We start from the raw sequence: 27619 nt of genomic DNA, 5'->3' as shown, positions 1-27619 counted from the left end.
CAACAATCGGTAACAAGGAAAGATCAATTGCTGTTGACATTAAGAAAGAAACACTGTCTTTGAAAATGTTTGCAAACGAAACACATGAAAAACAATGGATACTGAAATTGAAAACTTGACAGGGTTTTTCGTTATACCGATTCGATATACGTCCTTTTGATAACGGATCAATTATAGTAGACGAGGAGAGGTTTTTATTTGAAATGCCAATCGGAAAACTACTTAACCGATACGCATAAAACTTATACCAGAAGTTGCAACGCGTTTCGGAGAGTCATCCGTTTTAAATTAAGACTTTTAGTATGACTTGAATTTATGTTGTAATCGGATATAGGCGGCAGTCAAAAAATCGCTAAAAATTTTAGACACGCAGCGCTCGGTACACTTGACTGATAAGAACCGTAAACGACGGAAACGTTTTATTCGAGCGTTGTGTAATCGAACGCGTAACGCTGCTCCAAGGCATTCGATATTTGTAAAAAAATATAACCTATAGATTTATAGACAGATAGACAAACAATATTCTTCAGCTACTATTTAATTGTATTAACCGAGATGAGCCGAGATGGCCCAGTGGTTAGAACGCGTGCATCTTAACCGATGATTTCGTGTTCAAACCCAGGCAGGCACCACTGAATTATCATGTGCTTAATTTGTGCTTATAATTCATCTCGTGCTCGGCGGTGAAGGAAAACATCGTGAGGAAACCTGCATACGTCTAATTTCAACGAAATTCTGCCACATGTGTATTCCACCAACCCCCATTGGAGCAGCGTGGTGGAATATGCTCCGAACCTTCACCTCGAAGGGAGAGGATGCCTTTAGCCCAGCAGTGGGAAATTTACAGGCTGCTAATGTAATATATACTTGGTGGTAAAGCTATCTGCAATCCAGTGTGTAGGTACCACCCACTCCATATATTCTGCCGTCAAACAGCAACACTTAGTACTGTTTTGTTCTATTTATATGGTGAGTGAGCCTGTGTCAAAGAACATAACTACAGTCTCAAAGAACTTAACTCCTTAGTTCCTGCTGCTGGTGGTGCACTGGGTCGCCCATTGACCCGTCTGTCTGCGTATATAATAAAAAAGTCGTTTTTGGGATTCACCAGATAACCTTTCGAATACTTTCAGCTTGGACATATAATAAATATAATAAATAGCTAAATTTACATTTGAATTTTATAAATAGAAGACCTGAATAAATACACGAGACTTGTTGAAATTAATAGCTATTGTACAAATCATGACCGCGTGGAATGGTCGCAAGAATGCCAGCAGTATTTCCCCGTTGAATTGCAATTCTTATAATCGGGGCGAAAACGAAACAGCCCTACAATTATAACTACTGGCGAATATATGAATGGTTGTTATGTCTTCACGAAGTCTTTTCGCCCTGTTAGTCTAAGGTTCGAGTGTTTCAATTGCAAGCGGCACAAAAGTATAATTTGGCATTGGACGAATATTGGCATCGTTCGTTCACTTCAGAATGTTCCGGTGCGGCTCCAGTCTTAATACTCTTAATAAAATGGTGGTGGGGCATTATGAAGGCGTTTCAGTTTGACAGGTGAGTCGGTGTAACAGGCACAGGGGACATAAATTTTAGTTCCCAAGTATGATCGGGAATCGGCAATATATGGATTGGTTAATTTTTGTTCGCAGGTGGCCCTGTCCATGCGCTTTGTTTAATTATAAAAAAAAAATCTCATATCATGGAGTACATCAATGTAGAACTAATCAAAAATGATCCCATTCTTACCTCTAAACTAGTTAGAGGTATTTTTATCCTTTAACGATGTTTGGGCCTAATGTGTAGTGCCACAATATGGCTGAAATATTTGAGCTATACCTTATGTTAATGTAGGTGGGGTAAAAATTTCAGGGGCAAGTTGAGCAAACGCTGTCGAAACTAGGGCGAAACACTAAAACTTTTTATTGAAGTAGATTTATAAAATGCCTACGAAAATTTAGATACAATATTCTATGTTTTAAGGATAAATCACAATAATCATTTTTATGTTGCAGTAGACGTAAAAATAATAAGCGATTTGCTTTAGTTAATCTATGAACGAGATTGATTATTAATTAATTCAGATACAGTATACAAGACGTTTTAATCAGGCTCGACTTAATCTAGGGTACAAAAAATTGCAAAAAATTAGGACACCGCCCGTTGGGGGGCGCCTCATCAATTCTTGGACCATTAGTGAGCCACCCCCAAAGGTTTCTTAAAAATCTTTAGGGAGGTGTGAAGGAGAAGAAATATTATAACACTGCTTGCACGGACGGCCAAACCAAGGCGCCGGCTTGGTTTGGAAAAACGTAAAAAAAGAGGACGTAGGGTATTGAGAATATTTTCTAGTTTCGTACTTTGCGCAATTATTTCCGTAGACAGTTTTCAATTTTTGATCTATTTTTTATTTATTTTCCTTTGGGGTTTTATTTAGCATTCCAATTTCTAATTCATAAATATAAATTCAATACACATTTTTGTAATGACTTTTTAATCCATTTCATTTTGTTGACCGTTAAGAAACTTTAGTAACCGTTCTACGTAGTGTACTTATAGTACTTGTTTATATATTTGGTTAAGCCCTTTCATTTGATAGCAAATTAACATAATTTATTTGTATTCCATTTGTCTTCTAGAGGGCGCCATGTTAAATTTAATGTTACGTCACTTTAGCCGACTGTGACTAGAATATTTTTTTTACCTAAGATAGTTCCCTAGTAGTGTAAACTCTCAAAAAGATAAACCTGATATCAGAATTTGTGGAAATCGAGAACAGAGCCGTGGCTTAACCCGTGTGAAGTCAGGCGACTGCAGCTACTTATAAAAAATAATAGCAGAGCATAATCTGAATTCCGTTATTATAAATAATCAATTCCTGCATGAATTAGATCAATTGCTAATGAATAAAATAAATCGTTATATTGTGCCACAATGGATTTCATATCCTTTGTTACGATAACAATGTCGTCCCAGAGAGGCCCTTCTCGTGCGTAGCTCGCCATATTAGTAACTGCGTTCAGTACTTAAGAAACGGACCGTTCGACATTGCTGCGTCACTAGAACAGGTGGGTAAATACTAATTATTATACAACGTTAGAAAAACAATTACGTAACGTTTAATATAAAACACAGCGTTGGATGTAGGGGAAGGTTTATCTATCTGATAATATATTTCTGGGCCAAAAAAACGACCAAAGAACGAGTATACACATATTATATGGTACATATATGTAGCTAAAGTAAAAATCTTGTATTGTACTATAAATAGTCTTAATTTATAAAGAATTATAAGACTATATAATATTTATAAGGAAATAAAAATATTTAATCTGTTCTGCAGTTGATTATTAAAATACGCGACTGAAAAAATATGGTTCAAATAATTCGGAAAACTAATTATGGGCCTCCACTCGTTTGTTGCTCTAGGGCAACCAAAACTTTAAATCCGGCCTTGATAAAACTGACTGACATACAAAATTACATTACGGATTTACGATAAAACGTAAGCATAAGCACGCAAATCTTACCTAAATAGTTCTAAAAAGGTACCACCAATTTTTCATTTGTTTTATTTACCTCTTGGTCAGCGGTTAAGGAAAACATCGCGAGGAATCTGTGTTGTGTCAGATGTTTCTTCAAACCAGTACGTTAGTGTGATAGAATGAGATTCAAATCATTTTAAGAGCAATATTTGCTCTGTTATAGAATATTTACGGAGTTGAGTTTTATGTTTAACAATGCACAATACCATAACAACCTCGTTATTGTGATTAAACGATCGTCAATTAATCAAAATGATTCCTTACTAATATTTTTGATGAGCTCTGTCATGATAACTTCGTATTCGACAGCTCGACGAAAATTCAGTGTACCGTTATTGAAATATATTTGCAGCATAATCATCTTCCGGTATTTTGTAACTTGTTCCGATTAAAAAATTACTACTTTATTCGAAAACCTTTGATATTATAGAGTTTATATAGGCACGTAAAATGTCTGTCATAACAAACTAAACGAACCAAACGGGTTCGTCTTAATTCATATAAATTTATTCCGTTACAAATCTAAATATATCTCTTTTAATTGTCTTCCAAGTTTAAAAGCAATGTTTTATGTAATTTTTTTTGAAGCATAACTTTACTACTTAATACCTACATATTGTTGGATATTCACAATAATAACAGGAGCCGACGGCAAAATATTCGCGCTAGGTTCGTCTAGCGCTCGGTGTAAAGGGATTATTTTATTAATAGAATTTCTCTAACATAGGAAACAGTGCAAGTTGCCATATCATAATATGCATTGCATTATACGTAAATAACCTTTAAACCAAGACACACTTCATAACATATATTGCGGTTTAAGATGGTAGTTGTGGTTACAAAAAACGTATCCCAAGTACACCTATTAAATTACACCAACGATTAAAAATTAAACACTTAATAGTTCGTGAACTTTTCTAGAGGGTATTGTTAAATAGGGCGCAGAGGGGTAGACCGCACCGATGGAATTTCCGGCTGATTCGTTTACTTTTTATATATTTTTCTACAGTCAATAGAAGCAGTTATATCAGCTTGTACTGATATAACAAAGGAAATAAAAATGTGCTCGATTCAGACGGAAATTGGATCGATTCGATCTTATCCTATCAGCGATCATAGCAAAATAAAATGTTCTATAATTTAAAGAAATATCTAGAAATCAAAAATTCAGCAGCGGAATAAAAAGTAGATTATGTCGGTTGAATTATAATTTATTGTTTTAAGAATCCTAGGCAAGAGCGCTGCTAGACATACACAGCTGATACACAGATGCCATTTATATGAATTTGTTTATTCGGTGGCCGGGCTTTGTGCAAGCTCTCCTGGATAGCTACCATCCACTTATCAGTTATTCAGCAATACTTATTATGGTTATATTCCGGTTTGAAGGGTGAGTGAGCCAATGTGACTACAGGCACAAGGGACATGACATATTAGCTACCAACGTTGGTGGCGCATTTGCGATGTAAGGAATGTTTAATATTTCTTACTGAGTTAATGTATATGGGCGGTGGTGATCACATACCATTGAGCGGGACAATCGCCCGTCCACGTACCTATACTATAAAAAAAAGAATACCTTATTTGTTAACAGTGCCACAGAAAAAGAAAATATATAATTTGTCTATTGTAGTGAAACAAGAAAAAGGTTCAAGAAGAAGGTCGAGTCTGAAACAATATTCCACGTCAAACAAGACGGAATATATTTCGTATGATTTGGCACAAGAATCAGGTCACCCGTCACGATACGAATTGAGTTTTACATGAGAAAATCGCGTGTAAATCATTTACAATATATATTTTCATGCCTTAAAACCTTCTTTTATAATAAAATATAGATTTAAGATACAAGTAGTACGTAATTCATATTTCGAAAAAATCTAATTAATTAAAAATCTTAAAAATATTTTATAAATTGACCGCTATCCGTAATGTATGTGCAATTTCTATTTATGTCATACGTCTAGTTCTTGAACTCAACGACCTAGCGACATCAAAAATATCTATTTATATAGTCTTGTAATTACATTATGATTAATTATCCTTAATCATTACCAAATAATGATTTTACATTGAGTGTATTAGCTGTATCTCAAACTGAATATAACACTTTTTATGTAAAAAATCTTTTAAGGTTTAATTTACACAAGTTAGCGCAATAAACAAATTGATCTAAGCTTGGATCATTTTCAGCCGTAAGTATGACCACAGGATATCAACTAGTGCAGACGCAGGCGACCTCTTGTTGCCACGGCTATGATTGTCGTCTTCCTCATATAATTTTCTCATATCCTAGTTTTATATGTACGTCATTTTGAACCGATCAGCAATCACCGCAATACAAAACATATGTCATGATTATTTTAGTTTCAAAAAATAAATCTAACAATAATACGTCATTGATTCCGATATTAGTTCACATCAAAATGTTCTGAGTTGAATTCTCTATCTAGAACATCGCTGAGATACATTATAAAATATGTATAATGTATTGTTCTATGTGATAATATCAAGCGTAGTTTCTTCGTAGTTTAATCAAACCTGATATATTACCAAAGAGTAAAACCATAAATTCACTATATTGCTATAAAAAATATTGTATTATTCAATGAGTTAACAAAAACCATTATGTTTTGAGATCACTCCGAAGCGGTTGCGATAAAAATACTAATGTTATACTTTTGTTGGGTGGGTTTAATATGAAGCGGTCGGTATTTGCCTCAAATAATTTTATCATCTGGTCCAATTGTCTGTCACCAATAGGTTACGGATAATTGTTTCATGTACATAGTTCCTAAGACGTTAAATGAATGAGATATGCGCGGGCGGAGGTGGGCGCGGTCCTCCGGGATGTCGGGCCTCTTAGACGTCAGACGAGCTCACGGCATATAGTATAACGGGTGCACAAGACAAGCCGCGCGTGCTCATTCCCTACTCCATAGTCCCGTATTCTGTCACGTCAACATCGCTCAGCTGTAAGGAATATCAAGTATGTCGACAATTTAAAATTTGCTTTTTTTTTTTATCAAATATCATTTTCATTCGGAATTATCCGTCAAATAAATCAAATTTATTTTTATCGAGAACTCAACGACGGCGAACTTTTATTGTAGTTTACATTTTAACTGAGTTGTGGCTAGGGTTTTTCTTTGTTTTAAATCGATAAGTGTTTCATTAAAATATTAAAATTGTCCAGTTGTTTTCTATTACGAGTAAAATAATGCATGCTTTGCGAAATTTTGAAATGCGCTCATTTTTACGACAAAGTTTTAAATAGCTCTTTTACATAACCGACTTTGTAACATCTGTCTAGAAGTTGTCTTTGTTAAATAATTCATTTAAGTGTTAGTCCTTCTATGTGTATTGTGGAATGCTGAGGCGATATTATTACAGCGAGACAATTGTTATACAGAAATGTGATATCATTATAATTTTTATTTACCTAGTAGGAAAATTAAGAGTCGTTTTTTTATCATTAATATTTTTAAATGTAGTTAATTTAACTTTTGTGTTTATATTTTAATAAAGAAAACATTATTTATTATTTATGTTAGTATATAATACTTATGAAATCTAAATTCATTTAATTTTCGCTAATTCAAAAAGTATATTTTTTAAATAAATGTTAATCACGAGCGAAGTCACAGATAAGCCTTATATATGCGATAATGATTAGTTATTAAAGTATTCATCACAGGTGATCGTAGAGTTGCAATCAAGGGTGACGTCGAAACAAGTTTGACAGGGGATGGACGATAAGGCGGAGACAGTGCGCCTGCAGCCGGTGTCCGATTCGGCCGAGTCTTCTTCACCTATCCCTACCAAGTAATATATATATATATATAATTATATATATAACCGACATAGACTATGTCTACCGATTTCAAGATGTGTGTACACGAGATTCCCCATGTATTTGCCCAAGTGCGGGTTTATATTTATATGCCGGAGGAGGACGCATCACTCCGTGCCGACGTATGCGTCCGAGTTATTGCGTATGATGTAGTAAGCCTCCACGCTAGTGTGGTATCACGTGTGAAAAATATAAAAATGTATGTTTGTGTACACACGTATAATAAAAGAAAAACTTTTGGGAAGTTTAAATTTTATATAACATTTTTAAATTAACAATATCGATATTTTATTTCTTTGCTTATATTATTAAATTTAAATATATATATAGATTCACATTTTCATCTAGTGTTATTAATACGGCAATTTGTTCTACAGTATTCAATTTAAACTACTTAGGTTAATAACAGCGGAAACATGACCCAAAAGACCCCTATCATACGAACGTGTAACGAGCCACGACCATAGGTTATACTATTCTGAGACAGATATTATACTGAATTTTTTTTTGGTAATGGAAAACATAAGGTCAAACCGCTTTAAAAATATTTTTGAAATTATTATAGGTAATATTTACGCGCTTTATAAAATAAATCAAAATCTTAAGTATTTTAAAATGATCATTTTCTTAATATTAGTTTTATTGATTGCACAAAATTACTTAAAAATTATTCGTGGTGTACACGTCATACATTTAACATTATTGCCGTGATACACTACCACATAAGTACTTACCATCACGTGGCGGCCTAACCAGCTTGACGAATAAACGTAAGTTTCATTTATTTCTTTTAACGTTATAAAAAATATTTACATGCAAGTGACATTTACATCATCATATCCAGGGCGTATGTGTATACCCCAGGGGTGTAGAACACAAAATTTCTATAAAATATTTATTTTCATTTGTCTGAAAAATTGAGAAAACACAATTTTCAATGGTGAACCGCTGCTAACCTATTTTAAAGGTATTATTCACGGGCAATTGCGATGGTATCTTAATACGATGAATACAGGAAACAGGAAAAGGATATTTTCCTGACGATCGTGCAACACGTTTTTGTAATATTCTATCATGAAGCTTTGGCATTACGGCTTAATAAGATAAGCGTTACGGTGAGCTGCTAGATAATCTCCTTAACCTCTTTTTAACCTTTCACGGTCTTGAGTTTGGGATAAGGACAGATTTTGGGAACGATCCAGGGCTCGCGCCAGGGCTTTCATAAACAGGGATCCCAAAATAATAATTCTAGATAAAAAACATAATTTGCAGATAGCTAAATATAATTATATATAAGTATAATAAAACTATATCATTATGCTTGAGAAAATAATTCTAGCTGTCCCGCAGTAAATTTATGAAAAACTAGGCTGAAAGAAATTATTCAAATTGCATTTAATAGTTAGAGGCCCAGACTTCCGTGTCGCGCTGGGGCGTCCATGTGACTAAATCATGTCAATCAATAAAATTTACGGAAATAGTAATGGAGGCACAGATTCATGAAGGGCTTTTAATGGGATAGTGAACGAGTTCTGTATGTTATATAGGTACACACGAAGCAGAGGGAATGTTTAAATAATTGTAGTAAATATCCACCAAAAATTACTTGATAAATTCTGAAGCTTTTAGTAAATCATACTTGTTTGACTAAAAGCTTTGTAGTTCTATTGTTATATAAGAATTTAATATAACATTGTATGTGTTTGAGACTTGTGTGTAAATTTTAATATATTATTTTATTCTCAGAGCGGAAACCGAAGAAGATTATGATCCACATCTACATCGGCAGCTTTCTAAGCCAACGAAGTAAGTAGAACATTTTTAGAAGTATTTAATACATATATGTATTTAAAAAATATACGGAGTGGTCGTGTACTTTACTTGTCAGCTAAAAAAATATTTTCATAAAAAGTATGCAATTACGTCGAGTCCTTTGTAGTTAGGGTAACAAAAAAAAGAATTCCCATAGAGTTTATTTTGCCGTTCTCTCCGGTCTGAGGTCTTAGTTTCCAAATCGGGAGTAGATTTTTGCACGATTTTTTTAAGCAGAACAACAGTAACGGCTCGATTTGAATATTTAACTTAGACTTTTAAATAAAATATATACCTATGTAAAACAAAAGTTGACCCATTTATATTTTACATATATTTTTATATACATTTATATATATACATAGGACCGGGAATAAGGGACAAATTAATGTTGTACATTTGAAAAATAATGACGTGCTGAAAACGCAATTTGTATAATAGCTTTAAAATAAAAAAAAATCTTTTAATTAAATGAATTTTAAATAATTAGGTAAGGTCATATACACATGATGCCTTCAGGTGAATATGACCTTACTTAATTATTTATTAAATACTAAATTATTAACAAAAACGGTTGACCCTGCAAGCCATCCGTACAACTTCCCGCTAAAACAATTGATTGGAAAATGTCCAAGCTACGTTAGAATACATTTATTTGGAAAATTTTCAAAGTGAGATATTATTGGAACGCATTGTTTGATGATGATTCGGTTTGCAGAATTTACTTTCCGAACTTTTAGGTGTGTTAATAAACAAGTAAATTAAATAATTTGATCTGAATAATTTTATATATCAAAATACGAGTACATAAATCTTTCGACAAGCTTCTATGTCATAGAAATTGTGTCAAATGTGAAATGACATTATAAAAGTAAGAGTTTTAGTGTAAAAGTTACTATTTTTTTTTTCTTATTGGTGCATTTAAATAAAAGCTTGGTTTAAAAAAGTTTTTTTTACTTTTAGATTTATATGTTATTTTTCTAATTTCTTCGGAATACATTGACTTAACTGAAAAAAATATCGGATCTTGTTTTCAATGAACCACACCGAACGCAGTGTCGTGGCCCTCATTTTGTTAATTGTAACTAGAGATATAATTATTATTACTTTATTATTTCATGAGTTTTATTTTAAGTCTTCGATTTTCATGCAATGTTAACAAGCAAAATTTACTACAAAGGAAGGGTCGGATTATCCATTAGGCTTTGTAGTCAACTTCCTAGGGGCGACAAGGTGGGTAGGCGATTATGCAATAAGATTTTAAAATGAATTGCCAATGAAATTGTTCAAACCAAATATATTTCCTATTTAGTCGGGTATTGCCTATATATGTGAGTAAAAAAAAAAATAACGCAATTACGACTCAACGGCATTGTGGGTAGAATAATTAATATTATTATAGGTATTTAGAAAAGGCTGCCTATAAGGGCCCCGAAATAATGAATCCGGTCCTGCGACTAAAGATGAAAACATTAAACCGCTAAATTAATTAGTTTTGTGTAAACTGCAAGCTATTAACAAAGTAACCCTGTTTTAAACGACGCAACCGATAATTTTGATAAGTTAAATTACTGACTGGAGCATCCGTCGTTAACTTATTACAAAATGTTATAACCAGTAGTAGCAGCTCTAAAGGATTTAAACGACTTAGCAAATGACTTTAATATATTGCATAGGCTAGGAATTCACTAGAAATGACATGGAATTTTTTTTAATTTTTTTTTTATTTTCTATAATTAATTCTTTACCGGAATCATAAATAAATTGGAGATATAAATTATTGCTTATTTTTTTTATTTTTTGATAATTAATTAATTGTAGAAAGGACACTCGTTCTGTTATTTTCTTCTTTTCGTATCTTCGTCTTCCATTTTGTTTCCTTATAGCACATTTAGTTTGATAATTCATATAGACATATATGCAAAGTCAAAGTCAAAAATCTTTATTCAATATAGAAGTGTTTACACTTGCTTATTGATTGTCAAAAATCTACCACCGGTTCGGAATTTAGCACCTCGGACCTGAGAAGAACCGGCGAAAGAAACTCAGCGGGATATATATATTTTTTTTAACCATTTTCCATGTACAATGATAATTATATTTTAGTTATTTGAAGCAGCCTGGAGGCGATCATTTCATTCCCAAGGTGTGCAGTCAACTAAAAAGTCATTAGTGTTGTAATATCCTTAAGCACACAAACGCTCTTTAACGATTCTTTTGAATTTTATAATTGAAAAATTTTGAACGTTTTCTGGGATCCTGTTGTAAAAACGTATACATTGCCCCAAAAAAGAGTTACTAACCCTGTGTAATCGGGTACTTGGAGTAACAAGTTTATTCTTGTTCCTAGTGTTAATAGAATGTACGTCACAATTTCTGGGAAAATCGTTTATGTTTTTGCGTACATACATAACATAACATTATCAAAAACAAATTGAGAAGCGACAGTCATTATTTTAATTTCTTTAAATTTATCTCTTAACGAATCTTTTGGGCCCAGGTTATAAATTGCACGAATAGCCCTCTTCTGCAGTACAAAAATAGTATTAATGTCAGCTGCATTACCCCAGAGTAGGATGCCATACGACATTATACTGTGGAAATAACTGAAGTACACAAGGCGAGCCGTATCCACATCAGTCAAGTCTGATTTTTTTTACCGCATAGGCTGCAGAGCTGAGTCTATTCGCCAACTTATTTATATGGGGGCCCCATTGGAGCTTAGAGTATATTGTCATACCAAGGAACTCTGTTGATTCTAAAACATCTAAAGCTTCCCCGTTTAAGTACGAGTGTACACTCGTTTTGACACATCTTACATTGGGAATGGAGAATTTAATGCACTTTCATATTTAAGAAACTTAGCTATCAACTATGAAAATGTAGTCAGGCATTTATTTCAAAATTAAGATACTCCAGTAGTGCTGCGTTACCAGCGCTTTTACTTCGTAAATAATAATCAAGATTTCTATTTAATCGGAATTTGCGAAATAGTAAATTTTTATTATCTTTGATAATATTTCAGTATATATTGCGTTCTTTCTAGAATAGTCTACTTGTAATATACAATTTTTCAACACTTACCAAACGTGGCAAGACACGTTTTTTTTCTCACGGTGTCATTATATGCCCGCGCTATAATTTCACCTTTTCTTTGAAAAATATTTTGCTATAAAGGAAAGTCTGAAATTGTAGTCTCAATTATTTTAACGATTGGATATAAATAATATTTCAATATGCCACTGTTATATTATTCAGCCTTATGTAGTAGTAGTCTCACATCCTACTTTGTCCACATATATTGAATTAAATATATCTATACAAAGACTGATTTTACTGTTACTAAAAATATGTTATTGATTATTATGTACGTAATCACTTAACTAAGCTAAATTTCTATCACTATCTGATCTGTCCTTTTAAAAATATAGCGTTGTATTTTGTTACTTTGATAATTATGATTCACTCTGTTATTTCTCGTGCAAGACGTGAAGAAGAAGTTTTAACGACCTCCTACCTTAACATGGTTCTACGAAAATTAAGACCATTAATAATCTAGCTCCGTGGAATGCCTCCAGGCGGTAGTTTGTCGACCATGATAACCTTAAACGACAGTCTGCCACTGAAAAGCTATCTGTAAACCGTCTCTTTTATTTCTATCATAAATACTGTAGTTGGCAGCACTTGCCAAAAAATCAATAGTAGCCAAGAATCCATTGTCACTGGCACCAAATATAGCGGCATATTGTTTAGTCTTAGTTACTATTGAACGGAGCAATCAATTTTATTTGACGGGACGGGATACTTAGAATAGGACTTTCTCTAAAACGGAACGTCAATTATGGAACAATGACCTGAATTATGTTGTATAGCATTTTTGGAATTATTATTGGAATGTAAACGTATTCTATGGTTTTAATAAAGCTTTAACGACATACATTTAAGAGTACACCTTCTCGCTCTTTTGTGCTTTTGTTCTGAAATAATTAATGACGAGATTTTTTTCACAGTAATATCGAGACGTTAGTGCATCTTCTGAAATGCAGTTTAGGAACTGGTATATTGGCGATGCCGCAGGCGTTCGCTCGCGCTGGACTCGTCACCGGAATAATAGCTACCGTGCTGGTTGGCATACTCGTCACGCATTGCCTCCACGTACTCGTATGTATTATAAGTTTAACTTTTAAATTATTATTATGTTACCATCTACATTGCAATTGGATTAGTATACAGATGATTTTTGCAAGTGATCTGTTAATCTACCGCTTAAAATAGAATTTCTGTTGTTGTATTTCGTTATGATTCGTGGGATTTTTGAATTGTAAAAGTATGTTTACTCTGCGTACTGTATACCACTTACTATTATGAATCGTTCGTCCATTTGCCTATATGTTATATTAACTATTAGTTTTAAATATGATTGTGTTCGTCTAAGGTTCCTTAGTATAATTAAAGGTTAACTCTTATTTTATTTCTGAAGGTCCGGTCGCAATACGCGGCGTGTAAACATCTGCGGGTGCCGCTTCTGTCGTATCCCGAGTCTGTGGCGACGGCTCTGGGTTGCGGGCCGCATGCACTACGTCGTTTCGCTCGCCCCGCCGCCCTCGCCGTCGACATCTTCCTCGTCGTCTACCAGCTTGGAATCTGCTGCGTTTACATTGTATTCATAGCTGATAACATCAAAAAGGTAATCTCATGTTATTTTACCGATATTGTTTACAAGCTCTTGACCAATTATACCATACGGCTTTGTTATTAGGATTGTAAATATAAATTCTTTTCAAAGATAGACTTTAAGATAAGTATTTAGGTATGTGCGATTTGTAAAAATTAATGCCATTGCGAAATTATGAACAGTACGATCGTACTGTGCTCGATAACGTCAGTATTTTGAGGGTACGCCTGTGACCGCAACGCTTGTATCTATTTATGGCGTGATTACTTCTCATGGCAGCGTTGGAATGTTACAAATTAATAAGTGATCCGTTACTATTTCCTCAATATTATGCAAGCGAGGGTACTGCAATTGGTTTAAATGGGCGGGCGTCGGCGTCGGCGGCAGCATGACGCGGGTCATGAATCGTACTGTGACCGCACGCCAATAATCATCAAGGGCACTAAATAATACATGCACGTGTCCCTACTACTACTACTAATGGTACATCACGCGTATTGGTTTCACGATAGTAAACCTTCAATTGTTAATATCGTTCACCTGCAATTTTATCGGAGCAAATTCCAATTCAAATAGAATATTACAAATACATTTTATGTGTTGTGCCTTTTCTCTATTTATTTTAAATAAATATTCTATTGCATCTATTTACATTTGTTAACATACACCAGTTTCATCGCACTTGCGACTACACCCTAAATACGGTCATCGATCTGAGTTCAGTTAGAAATCCAGTTTTCATGTTGAATTTGAATATAAAATTATTTGGATTGCTTAACAAGAGTATCTCACGTAAGCATATCGAGAGGAAAATGTGTGCTGGTCTTATAATTGTCATTTGTTACTTTACTTGAATATTGGAAACTTTTGTAACTAAAAGGCAATGTATTCATCCTCTTTGTATAGTTAGACAGTGATCATAAGATACCTTTTCCTTATATTTTCTATAACTATCAGGCTTATGAGCATAAAAAGCCTTGGTAGGTTTTGAAATAATAATAATAGTATATCTTTAATACAATACAATCGTGTCACAAGTACGTTATCGTTTATAATGATCACGTTAGTTAATAGTTGCGTGCACGCGAATCTTCGTTTACAGGTTAATTGACGTTTGTGACGTTTGAATAAGAACAACAGTCTGTAGCTTTGCACATAGTGTAATATAATACCCTTATCAATAATATTAGAACGGGAACATTCGCTTCTTAGGTTCATCGAGGATTATTCTTTTCGATTTGAATGAATTTATTCAACATTATCAATTTATTTTTTTAATAATTGAATTCTCTATTAATTTTTATCATACTTTTATTATTGTATTGTAATTCTAGTGTTTTTTTTTTTTCTTTTTATTAGTACATATTTTATGTAATTGGTCTTTGTATGTTATGCCTTATCACCATACTCTTTTGAATAAGACGATTCAAAGTATGTATAAATTAAGATGTATTTAAGCTTAGTAGTTTCTGATCTCTCATCTGTTTATGTTTTTAAGGTTTTTCTTCTTAGTTTTTGATCCTCAATATTACGATCAGACGCAATCGGTAAAGGAAATATTTTTTCCAGGTAACTGATTCATATTACGTAATGGCTGCCGAGATTCACATGCTAATAATCCTCGGTCCTCTGATAGCGTTCAACTTGATACCGAGTCTGAAGCTGTTGGCTCCGTTCTCCGCGCTTGCCAACGTGATGACCTTCGTCGGCCTCGGCATTGTCATCTATTACCTAGTGATTGGCAAGAAAGCCAGTGCAAAGGACATGCCGCTCGATTTATGGGGTTCAATTGAAACATTCCCTCTGTTCTTTGGAACGGTATTATTTGCACTCACTGCCGTCGGTGTTGTAAGTATAACAAACTATTTAATATAATTCCATTTAAGATACTTCGATTCATAGTTATCTATTTTTATTTAAGGTAATAGCCCTGGAGAATAATATGAAAACACCGAAAGCCTTCGGTAAACCATTTGGAGTACTAAACGTCGGTATGATCATAATAGTTCTGCTGTACGTAGCGGTAGGAGCTCTCGGCTACGTGTACTGCGTGTCTGATTGCAGAGATTCTATAACACTCGATCTGCCAGAGAAGGACCCGTAAGTAGCATCGTTTTCTGCGTTTTTTCATCATACGAACACAAGACTTGTCAAATATTGAAAATATCAGCTTAAACTATAGCACACTGTATACAAATCTTAACGAATAAACCAATCGTTAAAACAATACTTAGTATTCGAAGAAAATTACAAAGATTGATTCAGTTAGATCAATCGGATTTCTGTTGTTAAGTCGCGCCTCAGGGCTAACACCGGCCCGTATGCCGTGATGCGTGGTGCTTCATGCTTTCATATACTGTCAAGATGTCGCTTCAGACTTTTCTCAACGAAATTATTTATTTTATTAAGGATTTATTTTTTTATTTATTTTTTGGTTGTCTTTAAAAATATTGTTATTTCAATAATTAACATTTGCCGAGTGTAGTGACGTCATCGCCTCTTGGCCTTACGGCTAAGATCAAAGCGTAGAGTCGGGTGACGAAATTTTTTGTAGAGCATATTCATGTTTTATAAATAACAGAGTTTGTTCAATACTTTCTAAGTATCTTTGGTTGGCATGGGCAACCTTTATATACTTAGAAACGTTTTAACTGCCAAGTTCTATTCTTCGCATGATTAACCTTTAAAAACGTGTAATCGGTTTAAGCTTCATGTTCAAGTAGTTTGAATATTGAGTAGATAGACGCGTAACAATATTGAGGACTAACTATAAACGATTATATCTAGATTAGCGACGAGCGTGATGGTGATATTCGCCATTGCTATCTTCATAAGCTACGGCTTACATTGCTACGTGCCAGTTGAGGTTCTATGGAAGGGCTACTTGCTACCGAAGCTTGAGGGCTCTTCGTCGCAAAAAGTGCGACTTTACGAATACGCATTACGAGTTGCATTATGTTTACTCACTTGTAAGTATACCTTATATTCTACGACGAGGATTCCCTAAATATTATTTATTTATTTACATGTTATCATACATTTCTTTTGTAATACTTTTTAAAATTAATTAAAATGCTTTTTCGTATTAATTTCGGAAATTAATCGGTCTTTGCCGTTCTAACATACAAATTGACGTTTCTTAATTTAAAACGATCGTTTTAATGCCACTGATTGTCGAAATGGTTTGTGTCTCTGGATAGCAACATTTAAATAGCATTATTAAAATCGCACCCAATCAATTTCGTTCAATTTAGAATTAGGTAATTCAGAGGGCGAGGACAAAAAAATCATGTTCGATTCAAACGGAACACTAGCTTCCGCTATTAGAATACAGATTCTCACAATTGGATATGATTAGTAGAGCGTTACTGGCTGCGCTGCAGTGATGTATTGGCCGCTATGTTTCAACGAGTCTGCTTTCAGTTGTGCTGGCGGTAGCTGTACCACGGCTGGGACTTTTCATATCCCTATTCGGAGCGCTTTGCCTCTCCGCGTTGGGAATATGTTTCCCGGCATTGATGGAAGTCTGCGTTACATTCCCGCAACGAGCAAGCGCCGCGAGGAGCATTCTATTCGGAAAAGATGCAATTTTATTCATAATAGGCGTTATTGGTCTGCTCGCTGGTACATATACTGCTTTGGACAGTATCATCAGATCATTCTCAAGCACCGCTAACGCTTGACCTACCAGCCCTTAGTTCAGCTGTCCCCTGTTATGTGGTGTCACGCTCTCGTGGACACATATCGATTAAATAACTTTTTATTTGTTTACACTGTTTTATTTATCATTTTGTTTGAACTGTCAGATTGAGATCTGAATTGATAACGGAATATGAAGTGACTTGGGATAAGAGACTTCAGACGAAAGGTTAAAGGAAAATTTAATATAATTTTTTAAATATTAGAAAGATATACAAAAGTGTTTTTGACGGAAAGTAATAATTGATTTTGTAATAGCGTCTTGCGAGAGTGTGCCGCCTCACGTGCCTTCTAGCCAAGCTTTTGCAAGAGTTGTTGTCGACGAATGCCCTAGTAGTGCAGGTGTTATGATCGATAACTTCAAGGAACTCAATCAGTTTAGATTACCAAGTAGATTAATTTGTAGATATTTATTTTCGAATATATTTAGTGACGTGCGAATTGAAATTGTTTATTTTATAAATATTTTATTTATTAAAGAATATTCTGTAAAAAGCACAATTTATTGATTTCGTTAAATAACAAACTTGACAAGTACATTACTGTACCTTATACTCGAGACAAAATCAAAGGTAAAATTGATATAAATATTCAAAAAATTATTTAAGTTGAAATCATAAGATCATTATTCAACAAATTTTATATTATTGTTAGTAAATAAACTTGTATTGGACAAATACTTTATTTTATTATTTATAATTGTATTGAATCTCAGAACAGGACAATTAGAAGGTTACGTTTACCTACATATAAGTATGTATGACACGGTCATGTTATACAATACTGGCCATACGATGACATCAGGGCCGAATTTAGTGGTCTAGGTGCCCTGGGAAAACAAAGGAGTAGAGGCCCCTAAGCAGTCATTTCTCAAAAACAGCAAAGGTAAACTTGTAAAATCTCGTCGGAATAATATGTCTTATGGAGAGCCACGGAGACGGTGCCCTGGTTGGCCTAGCCCTCCCCTAAATCTGGCCTTGGATGTCATGTTACGTTTACTCTAAGTTAAACTATTTTAAATCACTAATTATTTTGCTAAGTTTACAGAATTTTGAACATGTATTATTAATATTGAAAGTATGAACAATGTTTAAGAATAAATGTGGAAACATGTTACTTAAAATTGATTCTAAATGAAATACTAGAAGGATTCATTTCAGGTGCAATTATAATAATTACTTATACCATTTATGAGACATTCTGTTCTGAGTAAGAAAGAAACTTTTATAAGATGCAAGGCTACACGATTGTTATAAATTTCATTTGATACAATAGTTTTAAATTAAAGTAAATATATTGAAGAGGTGTTTTATTTTAAACCAATATATTTAAATTTAGAAATTAAAATCTTAAAAAGTGTGGCATTTGAAAGTTAGTCCTTGGTTTATTTTTACAAGGTAAACAAAATATATATATTAAATTTGTTACTTTCAAGAACCAATTGATGCTGATCAATTTAGATAGTGTAACACTAAATTGGGCAAATCTAAAATACGTACACGGCTTCTAGCTTTACCAACTTAAGATCATTTCACTGGTGACAGACGGAACATAAAATTCTTGGTATACTTTTAGACAATTAATATTTTTGCATAACAACAGGTATCCGACTTATAAACTTTGTGCTTCACAGCCTGACTGGAATACCCTTTCGACTGTTACGGTCTTTTTTGTGCAACGAGTTCAGATATGCATTTCCGTTTCTGTTTTCTATTAACGACGAATTAATGAATGAAATGAATTATAGACCATTACTAGTTACCTGGGAACGTATTATACATAAGCCCCGTGTCAAGTCAGTGAATCAATATTAAAATCCACGTTGGAAAATGCTAGCGAACATACGAGGCAAATATTTAAAGTTAGTTAGTTTTAAAATCCAAAATATATTCTAGTAGCACTTTGTTATTACTTTGAATTTTATTTGTATAAGGTAAATATGATCTCGTACTTTTCTGTTAACATTTTTGAGAACTTCAAGTGCCCTATACAAAGTTTTTTAGTTTACCTCTTATAGTTTTTCTAGCATTCTCTTGAAAAGAATCAGGTCTTACAATTTTTTTCTACTACAAGGAAATATTTTATTAAAAGATTTAATCATTAGTAATTTCATTTTGATCTTGCGTTTAGAGTACCTACCCTAAATAAATAAATTATATACAATGTACTTTACATGATAGTAGGGCTTTGTGCAAGGGTACACACTCTGGAATAAAACCTTCTCCGAAACACGCTACATCTTCCTTCTGGTCTAAGTTTTATGTATATTAGTTTAGAAATATTTTTCAGCTGTTGGCATTATAATAAAAACATCTCCCCGATTATCTATTTGTTTCGTTTGTAGTTGGAGAAGTTACCTTTGACCGATAGATCAAAACCATTGTATGACACCCAGGCTCTCCTTCCAGGCCTGTTGAAAGGAAATGATACATATTTCGCCCAGATAATCGGATTCCACGGTCTTAACATGACAATAGCAATTTATGTTTTTGCTTTACATATATACGTATATAGGGTTTAAATGTAGATTATTCACTTTGTTATACAATGAACGAGCTTGTTAATAAACCTGTTAATATGATATTAATTATTCCAGTAGCAAAAGCACTTTCAACGTTTACTTTAAGCAAGTCACATTCGTAATATGAATCCCTGATCGTGTGTATATATATGTACAAAGCATTAGTTATAAAATAAAATTCGCAGAACACATAAATAAATCATTTAATAATAAATATCAAAATAATTTGTTAAAGTTCACTAAAAAATTTTATATATTTACTATTTACAAACATAACTAGAAAATTTTATATTCAAAGGTTCGGTGTATGCGGTTCTAGTTTTAGTTAGTGATCAAATGATGTTAGCCTTAATTACGTTGTGCTGTGTCACATCATTAATCCCAGATTCATATGTAAAGTTAATTCATACATAGGTGGTAAAACCTATATAGGCAGGTAGGTTATAGTAGATTAGGTTTTGGTGTGTTTCTGTGTAGTGACTTATCACGTTGGTATGCGATGATATCAGGGAATAATGAAAAGTCATGTTTGTGCAAGGTACTGTTTACCACGATTTATTACATAAAACAGCGATCCAGGAAATATATCAGCGGTTCTGTAACTAAGGCGGCGCTCGCGACCGCGCTCCGGCCGTCCGGCCCGCCATCAAATAAATAAACATAAAATACAACAATTAACGTTTATTTCAATCCATAGAACCATATAAATTATAATCAAACGAAATACTACTCGTACATCAATATGGTTTTACATTGTTGCAATACAGATAGATGTTCACAAGAGGCGATTAATTCTCACGAGAGAGGGAAATAAATAAATAAGGAGGCGAGCGCCCGCGGTGCGGTGCGGTGCGGTGCGGCGCGGTGCGGCGCGGTGCGGCGCGGACCGCGACGCTTACACACAACTCCTTCTTATCACGACACCTTACCATTACATTATGTATTACATTTATTTATATACCCATTTATTACAATGTCTGCGGAAACAATTATAATTTATTATGTAAACTGTATAAGTACCATATACATAATATAGCATAATTTAATTTTTAATGTATACTTTTTAACAAACAAGATGGAATATCAAATGCCGCACTGCGCGGCCGAATAACATTAAGTTCATTACATATAATATCATTTGATATGAAACAGTGCATTTTAAAAGTTCAACCGTCACACCTTTATAGAATCCCTCACATGTAAACCTTTATAGAAAAAACATTTTATTGTTCTCGCTTTGTATTCATAAAATACTTTCAAATGCAACAACTTCTTAGTCTTAGTTCATAAACATTAATTTTATTTCAATTCAATAAACATTCAATTGACTCATTTATCAACGACAAAAATCTACAAAAATATATTATAAGATTAGCACGAGTCAAATAGAGTGCGGAGGAAACGTCCAGGTGATGCAGTCAGTGCGTAGGGACGCGGCCGCGCGGGGCCTGGCGACACGGGCGCCCGACAGCGGCGGGCGGCGGCCGGCGGCGGGCGAGCGCGCGTGTCGCAGTGCTGTGGGCACGGGGCGCCGATCAATCTCTATACGCGGGTCCTACCCAAATAGACGCGATAACGCGAGTTTTTTATAACTAAAAAAAATAATATAAACTTTTAAAAACGTTAACAACTACAGCCATAACAAAAATAGACTAATAACGACTACGCTACGGAATCTACGTACTACTTAAACTATCCACTAAGTAAATTTGAAACGAAACTAGTGTTCGCTCACTACGGAAACGACAGAGGGCACGCGCGAGACGGCGGGCCCGGACGGGCCGGGCCGGCCCGCGGGCTAATCTCATACGGAGCGGTCTACGAAGCGAGCTAGAGCGAGAGACTTGCGCCTCGGACACCGGCGGACGCGCTGCACGCATTCCGGAGAGAGGGACGGACGGGGTCGGAGCTGGTGTCGGCGACGATAATGATAGAGATCGTGAGCGACCGGGTGTCCGGGGCGCGACCCGGGGCTGCCCGGGCGACTCGGGGTCCTATTAAAACTACCTATATACAGACGCAGCCACTACACTTGCGCATGCGTACGCGAGCCACTTGAGCAAACTAGCGCACGGCACGGGCGCTCCCGTGCCGTGCGCGACCTGTGCCGATAACATATAAATATTCAACAACATTAACATAGACGACGACCCGCGCCCGCCGGACCGGGCCGGAGCGGACCGGAACGGACCTGACCGGACCGAACCCCGCGGGCGGCGGGCGCGGCGCCACGCACGCTCGGGACGGGGACACGACAAACATTCTTTAAAAATAACAATTCTTCATAAAATTTGGTCCGTACGTCGTTGACTAACCCTGTAGAGTGTCGAACCGAGTCCGAAGGGAGGAATTAGATACGACGATAGATCAGAGTTCGAGCGGAACTTTGGTAAAGATTCACCTATTAAACTAAGTAGATTAACTTACGGTAACTGTGTATTGATTAATTCTATGATATACAAACGAACAAATAACTTAGAGTTGGGTTTAAACTAGTCGATTCGCCATACCACCCCACTGAGGCTCGCGCGCAGCGTCCGCTTACAGCTTGCAGCTTAACTAAACTACGGTTGTGATTATAACATTTACTATAAGTACTCGGGGAACGCATTAGCGAATCGAGTCGTTTACGTTAGAGTGAAGGGGAGGGTTTGTAAGGAAGTAGGACGAGGGAGGGAGCGGACCATACAGACAGAGCGAGTTACAATATTTAACAATAGATTAGTCAGTAAAGTACAATATAACCGAATATTTGAAAAGCGTTACAAATAGAAAGTGGGGCGGTGTGCCCCGAGACGGCGCAACGCGCGATAATACCCGCGACCTGGAACAAAGAAACGATCCGCTTAGTTTCATACTTATTCAACAAAATTGATCACAGTCAGTTACTCTTAGAACTTTCACCAATATTTTATGTGAATTTTACACAGAAGATTAATCTTCCTGAACTTTATTTGTGTTCAGATCTAAACTAAAGATTATTATACATCGTCAATTCTGTATCAATCATACTAACGCTATAATTATTATAAGACTGTTCTTTTGATGTTTGCCTGATCTATTTTAGCTACAGCGACTTTTTTCAAACAGAATATTACACTCAGCAGGAGATAAATTATATAGGTCAAGCGTGTTCCCAAACACAGTTCCCTTTATTCTTAGCTGATAGTCTTATAGCATATACATAGCAATTACATCAGTAGGAAGATTAGGTGCAAAAGTGTTGGAGTGAAAGTTGACATGACACTCTTGGAGAGATCTCCATCCTCATTGTATTGTATAGACTAATAGTTACGACATCGAGAGACATGTTCCTCGTATCAGTACTCACATATCGTGTGGCTTGTTTGTGCTGAGCGGTGAGCCCGCTTATACGTCCGCGTACTTGGACAACTTCTCGCGCAAGATGTGGTTCTCTTTCTTCAGCAATTCCACCTCTTGTCGCAAGCCCATGTTCTGAAAATACCATACAAACACGAGATTATTATACGTTTTTTGGTGATATCGAAGTTTCTCGAAGTATACAAAATTCAATGTCTATGCTGAATTTCGTATAATTTAAAGAGAAGTAAGGTTAGTAAATACTACTACCGCAGATCTTATGATATATATTAATAAATAGGATTTCGATTTTCCTAAACAGTGTCTCCTGCAACACACGGGCTTCGGTTTCCGTAGGTGTATGAAATATAAAGCAGATAATGAATAATTGCGCTATGTATGTAACATATGTATATACATTCCATTACTAGAATAAAAGCTACATGATACCTCAAACGAAATACAAATCCTCTCAGTCGGAGGGATTCCTTCAAACCCACCTCCTTTTCAAGGTAGCCGGCTCTGAGCGCGATTTGGTTTTCTTTCATCCGACGCGCGTCACGAGATCGCTTGGCAGCCATGTTGTTCTTCCGCCGGCGCGCCCAGTACTTGTCGTCTTTCAGGTCATCGGGCACGAACTGCCGACGACGTCGATATGGGGTTAGCACGCCGCGCCACACACTCATACCACCCTTCACCCATCAGTAATAATACGATTTACGTATCGATAATCACTACTTCGACGATACCTTGCTACCTATTCGCAACCTACAGTTTACGTACGTTTTGTTATACACCGTCTGTGGCTAACCATAGGATTTTCGCATTTTATTATTGTAAATTGTTTAAAAGTAATCTTTCAATTATATTTTCATTTACGATTTTGTTTTAGGTGAATCTGAAAACGTAAATTATACGAGTGGAATTCAGACGTTCATTAAAACAAACCGATATATCGAATTGCGATTCAAATTAATATAATCTGTATCATTCTAAATATTATATGAAATAATTTTCACGCGGTTAAGCGTTCTGTTCTTATATTCGGTATACTCTTGAGATAAAATCGCATCAAAATTAATTCAGTAATCTTCGAGATGAGCTTAATAAATGCGATGAAATTTGTTTACGCGATTTAATCTTGTTTTGTTTGATTGTTTAACGTAACTATTTATCATCCCATTCCGCTACGCAGCGCTACGGTTAGCTTCAAGTCGTAAGGAACACTACATGTTAGTAAATATATCCTATCTACTGTCAAATGTAAATGTGATTTTTGTGTGTGTGCAAAACCCAATTAGTAGCGATCATGTGTGTGGTGTCTGTATGTGATAACACAACGTAATGTTTTTATAATTTTCAATTTAAAATCGTTAAGGGTCGCTTATTGGTAAATAGTACCGCTTCCCCCCGAAGACATTAACAGTGCAACTGTATTAACTATTTGTCAATACACTGCAATACTAAGAAAGTACCCCATGTGCCTGTAATTACGCTGGCTCGGTTATTTATACTGGTGCATTTTGACAGTATAATAAATGATGGGTGGGCGGTACACGGAAATACAGAAAGCTTCCACAAGCTAATCAATATATAAATTGAAATGGAAACTACTCTTTGTAAATATTAATTGACGTGGTTGACGTGAATATGTTAATTTCTGAATGTAATTCTTTGACGACGGACTCCGATAACATTTTTTAATTTAAAGTTATATAAATAGCGAACAAATTAATATTCACTACGTTATGTTATTCACAAGTAGTCACATGTAGTGTTGTATGAAGCGTTTTCTACTTTATAATGACGAAATTCTTCTAAATAATTCTATAAGAAAAAGTGCATCTTGAAAATAACGAACTAATTTGAGATTACGTAGAAAACGGAGTCTCCTATACATTTTGGAGATAAAATTACTAATTCAGCTGTATAAACAACCCTGTACCATACTATATACAAAATAATATATTTTCTATACCCCTTAAAAATATTAAATATCGCAGCACACAAAATGTGATTCATTTATGCAAAAAATTATGTTTGAATTTTCAATGAACGATTATAAATAATATTTTATGAATATTTTTTTTTTTTAAATGTACATAAAATGCGCAATAGAATGATTTCAATTTTTTTCTATTTCGAAGCACGTTTTGTGTGGAACGAATATTCAATAATTAATGTTGTATATCTGTTAGTAAGATTTGAGAAAGCGTTAGACAAGCATTTGTCATGCTGTGTGTATATAAAAGTTTGTGTTTAATTATTTATCAGTCACGTCGAGTCTTGACGAAAAAATATATCAATTTTCTATAAAAGGTTCGAATGGAAACATTGCATTATAGAATATTTATTTATGAAAATTAATAATAAAAAATTGATCAATTTAAACTCTTCAAATAATTGTTTATATTTAATGTTAAATTAAAGATAGTTTTATATTATTTTTTCTTTAATTTAATCAAACGATAGGAAAATATCATTTCGTTTTCAAAAGAAATAAGGGTCCCGAAGTAGTCTCAGTCTTTGACATCAATGTTAAGTGTAGAGTGAGTGTGAGTGTCGCCGCACCCCGCAGGCAGTTGCAGCATGCCGCTAGGAATGATCAGCGCACTAACTTCATTTACCTGTTTCCGGGATTTCTTGATCATGGGCTGCGGCTTCAGTTCTTCGTCAGAGAATGCACGCGTCCGAGGATCAAAGTCGCGCCCTGACGACGCCATCGAGAACGCTGGAAGTGCACGCGAAATGATTAATATTGGCCGTGATCTTGTCAGTCATCGTTGTATCAATTATACTGCATGAGGCGTGTATGGGGAACACGATGGAGTTATCCGACGCGATGAGACCTGTTCAAAAATATTGTCGTCCGTCTTTGATTGATTCAAATACTTACCGTAGTAATTGTAGGCCGGTAAGGCGAAATTATTAAAGTAATTAAATTGCCACATTTTGTGCAGTTGACTGTCTCAGGCGGCAGACGAGAATGAACGTTTTAAGTGAAATGCAGGGGTGACATAGAAATATTAACGTCTATTGAACGTGTAATTTAAATGTAATTTAGCTTCCTAGCTACTTTAACAATGTTGACATTTACAGTGGTCTAAGTAAGGTCGGGTACATACTGGAGTCGGCGGGCGACAGCGGCGGGTTGATCGTGTCAGGGCTCATGCAGTCCGATGGCGACGGCGACCTCTCGCGCTTGGTGACGGGCGCCTGCAGGCCGAGCGCCAGGCCCGTGCCGGCGCCGAACGCCGAGCCGCCGAGGTGGCCGCCACCGAGACCCTCTCCCGGCATGCCATTCTCCGACAGGAACTCGTCTAAGTCCACGTACTGGAATGCAAAGGTCACGTCACACGCCGCGCTCTTCACCGCGCTGGCAGCGGAGACGCTAGCGGCGGACATTATTTCATGTCGTTTCGCAGCAGCAAATTCGCGTTCGCAGACAGTTCGCAAGCTTATATTAATTAAAATAAACATAGAAAAATGAAATCTTAAACTATTAAAGACATAAATGTATGGATGGGGATTCGCCGGTGGGATAAGCAGGAAGCGACTCTATTACCTAGTGCGGGCGGGTTAGAAAGCCTGTGAAAGACGGACACACGACACGCAACACGCAGTAGGTAATAAAGTTGCGATTACTGACTTCTTGTACCTTGAGATCTGGGTCGTAGGGCAGCGTTTTGTCCCAGAGATTGGGTCCGAGGAAGGCGGCCTGCGCCTCCCACAGCTCGCTGTCATCCTTCTTATCTTCGAGCGCGTCCTTCGCGTTCACCGATTTGCCTGTAACAAGGAGGGCGGTAGCCCGGTCACTGCGAGCTCGCGCCCAACAACGACAGCCTCTAGGCCCCTTCACCTCAATACCACAATGTTGTGACAGACAAAAAATGCTACACGGTGCACAACAGAGCGGGTTAGGAGCGGGGCTGCGCGGTTGTCTAAGCTCACAGGGACACACGGCTAGCGGTTGCAACGCCAAGTTTATAGTCGACTTAATCTAAATAGTAATATATAATAGTCATTCGCTGAGCGTTCGAGGCACGTATCGGCTCATAAATATTGTAATCATATATCGCACAAGCAGATACACTTATAATATATTTACAGCTTATTCAAGCAAAGACTATTATAAAAAATAATTATTTATTATAAAGTAATGACATAGTTAACAATTGCAATAA

At 35.6% G+C, this 27619-nt stretch overlaps 2 protein-coding genes across 12 annotated transcripts in view; one reads left to right on the top strand and one right to left on the bottom strand.

The window, feature by feature from the left end:
- The first annotated feature begins 2943 nt into the window (after nt 1–2943).
- On the top strand, nt 2944–17662 carry LOC113404167 (proton-coupled amino acid transporter-like protein CG1139). Of its 2 annotated transcripts, none has more exons than XM_026644982.2 (9): nt 2944–3077; nt 7252–7379; nt 9154–9213; nt 13230–13380; nt 13700–13906; nt 15464–15742; nt 15816–15994; nt 16682–16863; nt 17318–17662. In XM_026644982.2, the coding sequence occupies exons 2-9, from the start codon at nt 7303–7305 to the stop codon at nt 17575–17577; spliced, it is 1395 nt and encodes a 464-aa protein (XP_026500767.1). In that variant the 5' UTR covers nt 2944–3077; nt 7252–7302; the 3' UTR covers nt 17578–17662. The 2 variants fall into 2 exon arrangements, with proteins under 2 accessions (XP_026500767.1, XP_026500765.1); XM_026644980.2 differs by lacking the exon at nt 2944–3077 and adding an exon at nt 6393–6543.
- A 2980-nt stretch (nt 17663–20642) lies between these two features.
- Nucleotides 20643–27619, bottom strand: part of LOC113404168 (hepatic leukemia factor) — a 201944-nt gene continuing 194967 nt past the window's right edge. For 4 of the 10 annotated variants that reach the window (XM_026644988.2, XM_026644993.2, XM_026644991.2 and 1 more), the window contains 6 exons: nt 27085–27221; nt 26561–26768; nt 26054–26166; nt 23936–24073; nt 23446–23570; nt 20643–22938 (listed from right to left, as the gene is read on the bottom strand). In XM_026644988.2, the coding sequence (XP_026500773.1) occupies nt 23484–23570; nt 23936–24073; nt 26054–26166; nt 26561–26768; nt 27085–27221 (683 nt within the window). In that variant the 3' untranslated portion in view covers nt 20643–22938; nt 23446–23483. The remainder of the gene's footprint in view (nt 22939–23445; nt 23571–23935; nt 24074–26053; nt 26167–26560; nt 26769–27084; nt 27222–27619) is intronic. The other 6 variants (XM_026644989.2, XM_026644992.2, XM_026644986.2 and 3 more) reach the window with 3 other exon arrangements.

This window comes from Vanessa tameamea, chromosome Z (assembly GCF_037043105.1).
Source record: "Vanessa tameamea isolate UH-Manoa-2023 chromosome Z, ilVanTame1 primary haplotype, whole genome shotgun sequence".
NCBI classification, from domain to species: domain Eukaryota; kingdom Metazoa; phylum Arthropoda; class Insecta; order Lepidoptera; family Nymphalidae; genus Vanessa; species Vanessa tameamea.
Note: the sequence above shows the minus strand (reverse complement) of the source record. Positions and strands in the feature narration are given on the sequence as shown.

What these genes read in the sequence shown, in the direction of transcription:
- LOC113404167 (XM_026644982.2), top strand. Translation starts at nt 7,303, where the DNA reads ATGGACGATAAGGCGGAGACAGTGCGCCTGCAGCCGGTGTCCGATTCG. An exon ending in CAGCTTTCTAAGCCAACGAA is followed by an intron (nt 9,214 to 13,229) that starts GTAAGTAGAACA and finishes TTTTTTTCACAG; the next exon opens with TAATATCGAGACGTTAGTGC. An exon ending in CGCATTGCCTCCACGTACTC is followed by an intron (nt 13,381 to 13,699) that starts GTATGTATTATA and finishes TTATTTCTGAAG; the next exon opens with GTCCGGTCGCAATACGCGGC.